We start from the raw sequence: 12,932 nt of genomic DNA, 5'->3' as shown, positions 1-12,932 counted from the left end.
TGGTTCACTGGCAGTGAATGCCTTCAAGGACCTGCATCTCTAAAGAGGACTCACAAGCTCCAGGTTAAGGTTGCACTGGATCACCTACTTGACACTGGCTTCAAAAGCTGGTGGACCTTTAACAGTGCTAATATTTTTGTTATAGGTTCTTACTAGTGCTCTGGTTACAAAGCTGCCGTTTTAAGTGGTTAGCCCCTAACACTATTTTTTCCTTAAACCCTGTTATTTTGAATACGATTTTGTAGAACATAAGCCTTTTTAGTTAGAGACATGTAATTAAGGAAAAAATATATAAATATTCTTGATTGCCCAGCAATCAAGAATCGTTAAGTAAATTTGGGTACGGCATCTTCATAGACTTTGTCTTTTAAAATGATAAGCATAGAAAGTCTTCTATGAAGTAAGAAGAATTAGAACACAAAACTGAGCATCTAGATACCATGATTACAACTGTGTAAAAATGTTTGACATACATCTGGCCTGTAATAGTTATGGCAGGATGGTGGCATTGCAGGTAAAACTTAAAAAAAAATTGTTTTAGGCCGGGCGCGGTGGCTCACGCCTGTAATCCTAGCTCTCTGGGAGGCCGAGGCGGGCGGATTGTTTGAGGTCAGGAGTTCGAAACCAGCCTGAGCAAGAGCAAGACCCTGTCTCTACTAAAATTAGAAAGAAATTAATCGGACAACTAAAAATATATAGAAAAAATTAGCCGGGCATGGTGGCGCATGCCTGTAGTCCCAGCTACTCGGGAGGCTGAGGCAGAAGGATCGCTTGAGCCCAGGAGTTTGAGGTTGCTGTGAGCTAGGCTGACGCCACAGCACTCTAGCCCGGGCAACACAGTGAGACTCTGTCTCAAAAAAAAAAAAAAAAAAATTGTTTTTTTTAATATTGTAAGGGTGATAAAAAAAAGATAAGTCCATTTTAACAATTTAATCTAAATTTTATTTGACTATGGTTTTAGAATTCCTGGGAAACTCAAGCAATTTGTATTTGACTTACATTCTGGAAAGCTGCACAGAGAATTCCATCACGGACCTGACCCAACTGATACAGCCCCAGGAGAGGTAGGACTCTTGTGTGTTTTTCAGTGGGAACTCTTTTGTCCTTTTTCAGTTATCTTCCAAGCTGCTTCAGTCAAGCAGCTTTTGAATATTTTTGTAAAGAAATTCTGAATAGGTTCTAGAAAATATACAAATTATACTGCTTTTTAACTTTTAAAATTTTAGTCCTTCCAAAAAGTTGAAGGAATATTACAACATAGTTTCTTGATCATATAAACTAAGGTGGTCTGAGTATGACCTCTGGAATATGGCTATATAAGGGTTAAATACAGTTGGCTTCAAATAGAAATAAAAAGTAGGAATTGGAAGCAGATATATCAGTGAAGAAATCAGTGGATTCCAATAATTGTCCAAGGCTTCCTCTGTGGCTAGAAGATTGACCACACTGTAAAGAAAGTAATGGTTTGTTATTCTTGCTAAACCATTTTAAGAGCCTTCACGAATAGAGTATTCATAATGCTCAATGCAGCATTCCTATTTGTGATTTAAAATGCTTTGATGACTATTTATCGAAATTTTGTAAGTTCTTTTATGTATATTTTTTTCACCTCAGAATTTTACTATTTCTACCTTGTAACTTCTGTTACAAGTAATTTCTATGTTCCTGCTTTACTTAGCCGTAAATTTGCATTTTGATGTGTTATGATTTGTATCATGTCTATTACCATGATACTGAGAGGGAAGATGATATATACTCAAATCCTCTCTTTCATATGCTCAGAACTTAAACCCATTATTTTGCCCAAAGAACTTCCATTTATAAAGGGAAATAAAAACACTGAATTTTTCTTTACCTTATTTAAGAGTGAGAGTTCCTTTTAGGAATCTGATGACATGCTTTGCCCTTGAAAAATGAAGTCAGATTTTTCTTAGATAATTAAGCAACTATAGAAGGAGGAAAACTTGTTCTTGGCAATAACCCAAAGGTGATTATTTTCCTCAGAAAAGAAGGCCTGCTTAGTATTTAATCAGATTAGGAAAAGATGTAGTTTATTATTGTATTACCCTGATTTGTTTCAATTCTATTAGACAAGGAACTTTTATTTATTCATCTTTGTATACTTAATACACGGTGGGCACCAAATGTTTGTTTTACGGTAATATAATTTCAGCTAATTAATCCAAACATATATCTCAACAAAAAATAAAAAAATGTACTGGGGAAGAGGAACATGACAAAGTCAATGGATAAGTTTGAAGACACATTGCTTCCTGTTACAATGGGAATGTTCCATTTATATGACATGTAATATATGCAACGTGTGCCTACATTAATCAGCCTGCTCCTGAGGAGCTCACAGTGTGGAAATAAAGCATAGACTACACTGACTTTTCTTTAAAATTCTTGCAAGTCACTCTTACCATTTCACTGTATATTTTTGTCTACTATTGGTACACAAGTAAAATACTACAGAAATTAATTTCTTTCAGTATTGAAGTGTGTGTTTCCCTCCTTACTTCAACTAGGTTTTAATAATTACTGGCATCCAGGTAATTGATAAATAAGAGCTGTATATACAGAGTAGATGCCTTTAATTCTCTTAGCAGTCATTTATAAGAGGGAAGGGTTTGGGCCAACTTAGGGTTGTGCTACCTCTACAGACTAGTCTAGGAAAAGCACCCAGGTGTCAGGTGTGTTGGTTTCTTCTGCCACACCTCAGCAAACAAACTGGCCCATAGTTAATGGCTCTGTGGCAGCCCTGCCCTGGAGAATCTGAGTAATTGCATTGGAAATGAGGAAGCAAGATTTCACACTTAACTCTTGTCTTTGGCACATAGTTGCTATCTTTTACTGATTAATAAGAAAATAATAATAGGGCAACTACCATTCATCTAATACTCTTATTAAAATAACTACAAAATATATTGATATAAAAATGTCTTTGTTCTTTCTTTTGTAGCAAGCCCAAGATGTAGCAAGCAGTCCACCTGAGAGCTCCTTCCAGAAACTAGCACCCAGTGAATATAGGTATACTTTATTGAGGGATCGAGATGAGCTTTAAAAACTTGAAAAACAATTTGCAAGCCTTTCAACAGCAGCATCAACTTATGTGGTGGAAATAGTAAACCTATATTTTCATAATTCTATGTGTATTTTTATTTTGAATAAACTGAAAGAAGTTTTGGGTTTTTAATTTTTTTTCTCCCCCTGACTCAAAATGCATTGTCATTTAATATAGCCTCTTTTAAAAAAAATCTGGGGTTACAAAAATAAAAATCAGAGGCCTATCTCCGCTTTAAATCTGTCCTGTAAAATTTTTATAAATCAAGTAAGGATGACATCGCCAGAAACATACCATTAACTTGCACTACTAGGGTAGGGAGGACTTAGGGATGTTTCCTATGTAGTATGTGCTTTTCTTTCTTCTCTTATCATATGATAATTCTGTTGGTATTTTCAGTATCACATTTCTCAAAGCTAAGGGAATATATATTCTGGATACTTGGGAGGGGAATAAATTAAAATTTTCTCACTGTGTACTGTGTTTTACTGGTTGGTCGGATATTGCTTATGAAAATTCCATAATGGTATTTTTTGAATTCTTAATGTGTAACTTAAACATACTCTGAAGTGGAGGAGAGTCATAAGACAGAACATTTGGCAGGAATTGTCCCTCTGAATTAAGAAAAAGAAAATGAAAAGTATTATTAAATTTCTGTGTTTGTCTTTAAAAGTGGCATATGGATGGCATTTAAAACTTTGAATAAATTATACCTAACTATGGGAAAGGGAGATACCAGTGGAACAGATTACCAGTATTGAACTATATGACTTTTAAGGCACTACCTATCATGAGACTTCAATTTCCAAAGAGAAAAACCAGCAGAGAAATTGTATTTCAATAATTCTAACCTCCTTCTGTCTTGTATTGTTATAGTTGGATCAAAAACAGATAAGGAACATATGATTTTAATTTTTTTTTTCCCATTATAAAATTGTTAGAGGACCCAACCCCTCTAGATTCCCTGATTTCCCGGGCCTGCAGCATACAGTAAGATGGATCCCTGTGCCAGGCCTCAATACTGCCAGGGAATAAAACCAGAGGGAGAGGACCCTCCGTATCATATCAAGAAGCCCAATGCCAGAGGACAGACAGGTTCAAAATTGGCTTTTCCTCTGGGCCTGGGTTGGTGCTATAGGCCAAGGGTCATTTTATACTTGGGGTATAAATCAATCCCCGTTTGGGGAAAGATTATTTTTAAGCTTAAAAGGCTGACATGTGCCATTATATGTAGTATGTAATATATGTAACATCTTCCAATTCTTTTAAAAATAAAATGAATATTTATAATGGATATTTAATGATTGTTATTTTTAAAAATCAGGCTGTAATTCCTAGTTATGCATGACTTATCCATAGTTTCCATAGTTTTATTCAGAATAATAAATATTAATAAGGTGTTATGGGGCATATTTAGTATATTTTACCAGACTGTGACTAGAAAAGTAGGACAGAACTTTCTAGAGGTTGGGCCTTAGTTCTGTTTTCTTCATTACTTTTAATAACTTGAGTGAAGTTAGAGTTGTCTTCAAGTCAGATGACAGACCAAATCTATGAGGGTCAGAATGAAAATGCACAAATATTAAATAAGCTAGCATATAAGACCAAAAGCAGTATATGCAATTAACTGGAATAAATTGTAATCCTGTACTTGGGTTTGAAAAAATAACAAAAGATAACACTCAAGTATTAGGTTGCAGAGGGCTGGCCTGAGAGTAGTTACTATGGAAAAGACCTCAAGGAGCACATGTTAATATGATGTAAGATTATAATAGAGTGGCTGCTAAAAAAGTGAGTGGATTTGAGGATGTATTATTCAGCGTTCATGCATATTGGGACTTAAGCTCTAGCCCTGCCATTATCATTGTCTTCTCTAGACTGTAAAGTCATTGAGGACAAGGAAACTGAATTTTATGTCTATATCTCTAGTGCCTAGCACTTCAGACACTTAGTAGTTCTCATCAAATGTGTATCGAATGAATGAGAAGCAAAGTGACCTTGGTAATTTTTGTACCCTTGAGAGGTTTAGCACTTGACTTGGTACTCAGTTTTATAAAAAATCATTAGCAAGCTCAAATTCATTCTATGAAAAGACAGCTAGGATAAGAAGAGGATTTAAAACATCGGTGTGAAGGCTGTTTTGCTTGGAGAAGACTTGGGTCTGAGAGCAGTCTTTAGATATTTGAAGAGCTGGCATTGTGTGGCTCCCAGGGATCAAACTATGATTAGAGGAAATCATGGGGAAGCAGAATTCATTCTGACGTTTGTTCAGTGCAAGTTTTTTGGCATTGTAGTAGGTGATGAAAGATAGAAAGATGAATGAAGTGTAATTTCTGCCCTAGATTTGCTTACAGTCTGGTCAGATAGATGGATATGTAAACAATGTAAACAGGTATTAATAGATGTAATGATAGAAGAAAGCAGAGTTTAATGGGGAAATAAAGGAGCACTCGGTTCCCGAGATTTCATTGGGGAGATTACTTTTATGCTGAGCTTTTGAAAGATGAATAAGGGCCGGGTGCGGTGGCTCACACCTGTAGTCCTAGCACTCTGGGAGGCCGAGGTGGGTGGATTGTTTGAGCTCAGGAGTTCGAAACCAGCCTGAGCAGGAGCGAGACCCCCGTCTCTACTAAAAATAGAAAGAAATTAATCGGACAACTAAAAATATATATATATATAAAAAAAAAAATTAGCCGGGCATGGTGGCACATGCCTGTAGTCCCAGCTACTCGGGAGGCTGAGGCAGGAGGATCGCTTGAGCCCAGGAGTTTGAGGTTGCTGTGAGCTAGGCTGGCGCCACCACACTGACTCTAGCCCAGGCAAAAACAGTGAGACTCTGTCTCAAAAAAAAATAAAATAAAAGATGAATAGGTGTTCTTCAGGCATAGGGATCTGGGAAGAGAAAATAATCTGAGCAAAGGTATGAAACAGGATAATGCATTAGAGAAAATAAGTTCTTGTAGTGGGGCTAATGCATTGGGGGGCAGGCAGAAATGAAAAAGGAAGCTGGAGAAAGAAATGGGAGCTAGTCACATAGGGCCTTGTGTGCCAAGCTAAAGGGTTTGTTTGTACTGTATATTGTAGGCAGTGGAGATCCGTTAACAGAATGTAGACAGGGAAGTATGTTCATATTTAAGTTTTAGAAAGAATACTCTGGAAACAGGTCTCAAATTTAGACTTCTTCCCCTCAACCATGAATCAGAGACTGGTGCAGGTAGAAGTCTGCTCAGTTTATCCAGTCTACTCTGGGCCTCAGGCTCCTCAGCTGTGAAGAGAGGATAGAAGACTAGACCAACGAACACAGTTAAGTGGCAACACCGTGATTAGAAAGAAGCCTTTCTGCCTAGCTGCCTTTCCCAGTTTTTCAGAAACTGTTCCAGTTGTGAGGGGAACCATAACAGGATAAAAACTTTTATACGACATTCTAAATTTTTTTTTTTTTTAAAGTTAAATGACCATAGAGAGGAAGATAGAGAATGGGCATTTTAGCGTCTCAGAGAAAGCTCTCTTACGAAGTCGGCTTGTCAAAGATCATGTGCAAAAGAAGAAATTGGATGATAAAAGCATGAAAATGCTAAGGTTGCCGAGAAGGCGTTTTTTTTTTAAACCTGAGTCAAAGCAAAAAGAAGTGTGGATAAAGTAGTGTGATGGATTGATTGACAATCAGGAAAAGCAGAATAACTCATCTTTTATTTTTTCTCTGACAAGGAGATACAGTCTGGACAAAAATAAAATGACACAAAATTGCAAAAATGAGAAGTAAAAAAAAAAAAATCCCGCCACGTTAAATGATTTCAAGGCTGTTAGGCCCACACTTCTGTATCCCAGAGAGCTGTCGGAAGTTGCAAAAGCTTTCTGTTACAACTCTTGGGAACTTTTGAGAAACCATGGAGAATGGAAGGTGACAGAAGACTGGAAATGGCCATTGTATTTCAGTTTTCAAAATAATTATAGTTACTGACTTTAGCTATTTTTCTAAAATAAAACCTCATGAACCAAACAAATGTTAGTGGTCTGTATTTGGGGGGAGGATTTAAATAGGTGTAAAGAACAAAACAATTATCAATTTTTAAACCCAATATTTAAAGACCCTGAAGACAATAAGTTGTTTCAGGACTTAAATAATTTGTTTTATGCTGATTATAATTGTTTTATGTGTTCATTAAAACAGGTTGGATAGGACCTCTGCTTAGCAACTGTTTTTTAGCTGTGTTTGAATTTTTGTATGTATTTCCAAGTAATAAAAGTATATTTATAAAATATTTCTATAGTTGAGACTTTTTAGTAATTCACTGTGTCATAAATATTGTGAACATTTTACTGAGAATCTAGATGACCAGAGTCACTAGCTTTTCCAGGTTTAAAGTCATTTCCCAGAGCATTTGATTGTACTTCAATCAGAATGGGAAGCTGTATGAATCCATGTGCTTATAACTCAAACCCAACCTTTAGTTAAAATGTCAAAATTCCCTCTTGAAGAGCACCCTGGGGAAAGGCTGGCCTTGCCCTTAGACAATAGGTTTTGAAGTCACTGGAAGAAGAAATGTGCAGCTTATAAACTGCTTCTCTAAAATACCCCTCTTCCCCTCACCTTGTCTGGTAAATTCCTCCTATACATCCTTCAGTGCCTAATACAGCTGTTACCCTCTGTGGTCCCAGAGCCCTTTACGTATTTACAGCATGCAGTCTAATTCAGAGTTGGAAGTATTCATACATGTATCTCTCTTCCTTATCACCATGTAAATGCCCTGAAACCAGAAACTCCTCTATCTTTGTAATCCCAGCACCTGGCACAGTGTACTCAGGAAATCTCTCAGGGGCGAATAAAAAATAAGTGAACAAATGAATGAATAAAGGACAAGAACATCAGTGGAATGGACTCTGCTGGCTAATCTGCACACCTCAATTATCTGATGATTTTGGTCAGTCACAAATGTGTGTTTAGGTGAATCTAATCACTTGCAATACTATATCCTAATCTGGCTTTGGGGTCCTAAGAGTTTTTGTCTAGAATAGATTGAAATCTTAGAGTGCACACCAACCCAAAGAGACATTATTACCAGAAAACACTTGCGTGCCCTCTTGGACAATGAAGAGTTCTGCAGGAGTGCTGGAAAATTTCCCATGAACTCTGCACATTTTCTGAGGTAAATCTGACCCCTAGCTTAGCCTCATGGACAGACAGACTATAGTGAGTTGACAAAAATGCCATGTGTGGTTTACAAAACACCACACACTGACCGTTCAGCAAGCATGAATTTATCTACTGCTGCCAGGCTAAAGATTCAACAGTTAACAAGAGATTACCCCTACCATCAAGGAGCTAAAAGGTGAGTAAATGAGCAAAATAGATGAGTAAAAAGGTGATTATAATGTTAATTTTATTTTTTACTTTTTTTGCTTTTCTTTAGCATTATAGTCTTACAGAATGTTGTTGGTGCTATGTTGTGAGTTAGCCACAGAGAACATGGAGGTGTGCACAGCCTTGGGGATCAGGGGAGCCTTCCTAAAGGAAGTGGTTTCTTTTCTAGGAACAGAAAGAGCTATACTTTCCTAAACACATCATCAGGCTCCTCCAGGGGAACTGTATGAATGGCATAGGCTATCATTTCTATTATCTTATATACAGTATTGCTGACCTGTTGTTTCTCACAACTCTGGTCCACTCAGATGAAAGTTCATGTATTTGCCTGTGTCGTGTCCCGTGTGTTTTATGTATTGGAATGGCTGCCAGGGAAGAAACTGTATGCCCACTTTCTTGGTGTCCTGTGTAAATTCGCGTAGGTAGAATTAGACCAATCGTATTAATAGAAGCCTAGTGCTTTGTTTCCTTGCCCTAACCACTGCCCAGGAGGGGAAAGGAACAGAACATAGCATCCCAGGCTATGCACACAGCAAGGAAAAAAGAAATTCTGACTTCATAATGAGCATAGTTTTCTGATTTAAAACATTGTTTAATAGCCTATTTTGGAAATTTTCTAGGATTCAAAGGTATATTTCCTGGTCTCTGGCTTCTGTAATCCAACTTTTACCCCCTAAATTTTAAACTTTTGCCCAAGCTCACTGTTGTGGCATATTTTCTATTTCCTGGTTCCTCACAATACTAGTAGTACTTTAACTTGCATGTAACGTATATGTTCCCACTAGCCTTAGGATGTTTTTTTTCTGAGCCTAGAAATGATCAATTCTTTCAAAACATAGGTGGTTTTCTTTTCTTTTTGGATAACTTCACACTTATTTTCATTTCTCATATAACTAGGGTGACCATGTACGTTTTTCATCAAAACTAGGACATTTGAGAGTGAAAGGGAGCATAGTAATAATTTCAGCAGGACGACAGGTATAAATCAGGACTGTCCCAGACAAACTGGGATGTATCATCACCTTCCTTCTAATCAGATCTTATGTATTTTCATGTTTGGATATCACTCTTAATAAGGATGAAAAAGATGTGCTTTCTACCAGGCATCTGTCATCATCATACCACTTTGTTAATAACTAAGCCTTTTTAAAAAAAATCATTTTAAGACTTCTCAGTGTATTTCTCAAATCTCCACTCATTTTAGATGTCTCCCTAACACTATTCTTGTAGGTACATGATATTTTTTTTTATTAATGTGCATTTCCTTTTGGGAAAAAATTAGTAATGATAATAACAGTAGCAACTAACATTTGTACGGTTACTATGAGCCAAGCACAATCCTAGACACTTAACATGCATTAATTCTTTTAATCCGCAAGACCACCCTGTGAGATAGCAAAGTATGAAGTAGGACGGAGGAGGGAAGGTTAAGGATGTCTAGAGTTGTTGACCTCCACCCTACGCAGGTAAGTGGCAGCAACCTGTTATGAACAGTAAAACCTAGAGAGGAAAGAAAGGGAACTATGGAGAATTATTAATTATCAAACACTTTATTCCTTTTTATTCCTATCAGACTATTTGGTGGAATAAGTATATAAACCTTAGCATTAGTGACTTGGGTTCAAATTCTGACAAACGCCTACATCTTAACTTCAGCCCTGCCTTCACCCAACTCCAATCTCTGCTTGCCTGACAGAGTCTTTAAATTCCTGCTGCTATACTCTGTTTCAATACTAGTCTATCAGACTATAAATCTTTATTGGGTATCTACTATTCTGACCCCACCAATCCTACAGTAAGACAGAAGATAAATCAATCCAAATTTTCTCACAGCATTTCTTCAGTGATTCAAGTCTTAAATCCTCTTTCTTCCAAGCCATGACATTTAATTGGAAAAAGAGAAATATCTTCATCTCCAAATTCTGAAATTGTTAATTCATGACTTCCAAGTCCTAGAGAGGTTTCCCAGATTTCTTCTCTTACATCATTCATGCCTGTTAATACACAAAAGTGGGTACTAAGCAAAGATTTGATATGTCTTAGAAAGCTATTTAACATTTCAATACACGTCCCCAAAAGAAAGCAGAACTCACATGCAGTGACTTCACTCATTATCTAGGAATCACTAATAGGAGAGTGGTTTCCTTTTCTCTTCTCTATCGCTGTATTTCATGCCAAGAAATACTCCGAGAAGCGGACAATATGATCCCTGACCTGAAAGAAGCTTACAATCTAGTTCGGAAGATCCCACCACCACCAATGAAAGATTTTTACCCCTATGAAGTTCTGAAACATTGCAAAATTAACCACAAGTGAAAATGGGAGCCACTGAATTGCATTGGTCAGGATATAGTCACACAGAGATAGAAAACTGGATCATAAAGGACTTGGATGCTAAAAGGTAAATTTCATGACTGTTTTCTCAGTGGGTTTTCAATAAATATTGATAGACTGAATATTAAGAAAGTGGGCATTTAATATTAAGCAGGGATCTCACAAGCAGAGAGGCAAGAAAGACAAATCATTTCTTAAATGTGGGAAAGGAAGGCAAATATGCCAAGTAAACCAAGAACACCAAATGAACTCGGGTTTTAACAGTCATATCTGACAAAAAGCAATACATCAATTCCTTTAAACTAAGAATTATTAAATTTTAAATAAATATAAGCACCCTAGTCTGTATTTCCTTCTAACCAGCTTCATCACTCATCTACATTTAATTCCTTGGCTTTATGTAAGCACACCATGTCACGTTTTGAACCGCTTGTACATACAATTCCTCTGCCACCTGAAGCCCATAACCCCATCTTTGTTCAGGCCTTTTCTTTAGGGCATGCTCAAAGACCGCATGTTCCACAAAGCCTTCCCCTTCTTTTGTAAACAGAGTTTAATCCCTCCATTCTTTGTGCCCTCATATCACTTTATTCATTCCTCTTTCAGGGTACTTACCATGTTTTACTTGCTTTAGGTATCTGGATTCATTAACTTCAATAGTTTACAAGGATAGAGTCTATTAATGTACAGGTCTAGTATTTTTCTATGTACCGCTCTGGCACTCAACGCACAACAGGCATTCAGTCAAATGTTTGTTGAATGAATAAATATATTGCATTTATTGCATGTTTCCTTACTTAGGCACCTCTCAGCAACCTAATAAATGACAAATGAATTCACTAAGCTTTACAAAATTTGCAGAAATTCTCACCTTTGGGCCTTTTCTTCTGCAGACGCTTGCTAACACCAAGTGTTTAACAATAAAATGGAAACATCTTTAGGGTATTTAATTAATGAAACCCAAGTAAACATCTTTTTGGTAATCTAAATACAAGAAAATCTCAAATACTCAAGAAGTATATGGAAAATACTGACTAATGTCTTTCTCAAATATTTATTAGTGAAGTTTTTCCCAGGAGCTGGACAATAGTCCATTCAAGGTTGGAGTATTTATGCTGCTGAAGAAAAGTCCTCATGCTTTGGCTATCAGACATGCAGGTGACAAGACTGACACTGTTTTGAAGGTTAAAAAACAATGTAATTTCTTCTGGTGGAATAAAGATTGCTTTCTTAAGGAAACAAGTTTTAGGCTTGTTGAAAAGCTTAAACAAATCTCAGCTGGCTAGTTTTGTAAAATTAAGCATCACAGAAATTAGACCTGAAAAATGTAAACATAGTTTATTACCCTAAAGTCATTCTTGTGGAATGTATGATTCTCAGTGGCATTATCAGATGATGAGTAGTGAGTTTGAAGAGATAAAGCTGGGGCCAGAACATAGAAGGCTGTGAATGCCAATGTAAGGGATTTGAACTTTATTTGGCATTCAATGGCAGCCACTGAAAATTTTTCAGCAGAAAAATGAAAACCAACTTGGTTCTTGGGGCAGTGATGTGAGGAACTGAGCCACCTAAAGTTGGGGAAGATCAAGTGTAGGGTGTGAGGTAATAGTCTTTTACTAGGGTGGTGGCCATGAATATATTTAGAAATGGATGCAACTAACATTTAAAGAATTGACAGAACTAGGCTAGATAATTAAGAATGAAGGGAGTCTAGCTGGTGACCACTAAGATTGTGGGATCCCTGGCTGGAAAGGGAGAAGGCAGCTGTCCCTGATTAAAAGCTTACTATAAGAAACAAAGCCCAAACTAGAACTCTGATCTCAGGATTTCCCCTCCAATTCTTTCCACTGTGGCTATTGCCTCATCTGGATGTTAACGCTGATCTGAAAGACCACAGGCTTCAGCGGGCAACTTGATGGGACCTAACACACAGTTAAATTACTTTCAGAATTCTCTTTCCTTAGACCCTGGTTATAATCCTAGCTCTTGGGCTAACTAGCTTTGTAATTTTGAGCAAATCATTTGCCTTTGACACCTTTTATGTTTTTATTTCAATTTATTTTTTTCATTAACATTGCACATTTGTATTTCTTGTCTCCCACAATAAACTAATTTCTTTGAGGGTAGATACATCCTATCTGGATATTTTTCCATTATTTATAATACTGAAGA

The 12,932-nt window shown here is 36.9% G+C and overlaps 1 protein-coding gene across 1 annotated transcript in view; it reads left to right on the top strand.

Moving 5' to 3' along the window:
• Positions 1 to 3,247, top strand: part of ERP44 (endoplasmic reticulum protein 44) — a 74,361-nt gene extending 71,114 nt beyond the window's left edge. Inside the window, exons 11-12 of the mRNA XM_012638268.1 lie at positions 962 to 1,064; positions 2,963 to 3,247. Of these exons, the coding sequence (XP_012493722.1) occupies positions 962 to 1,064; positions 2,963 to 3,064 (205 nt within the window). The 3' untranslated portion in view covers positions 3,065 to 3,247. The remainder of the gene's footprint in view (positions 1 to 961; positions 1,065 to 2,962) is intronic.
• The last annotated feature ends 9,685 nt before the right edge of the window (positions 3,248 to 12,932 follow it).

The sequence above is a fragment of the Propithecus coquereli genome, unplaced genomic scaffold, assembly GCF_000956105.1.
Source record: "Propithecus coquereli isolate 6110/MARCELLA unplaced genomic scaffold, Pcoq_1.0 Scaffold128, whole genome shotgun sequence".
Classification (NCBI taxonomy): Eukaryota; Metazoa; Chordata; class Mammalia; order Primates; family Indriidae; genus Propithecus; species Propithecus coquereli.
This window is presented reverse-complemented; position numbering and strand designations above follow the sequence as displayed.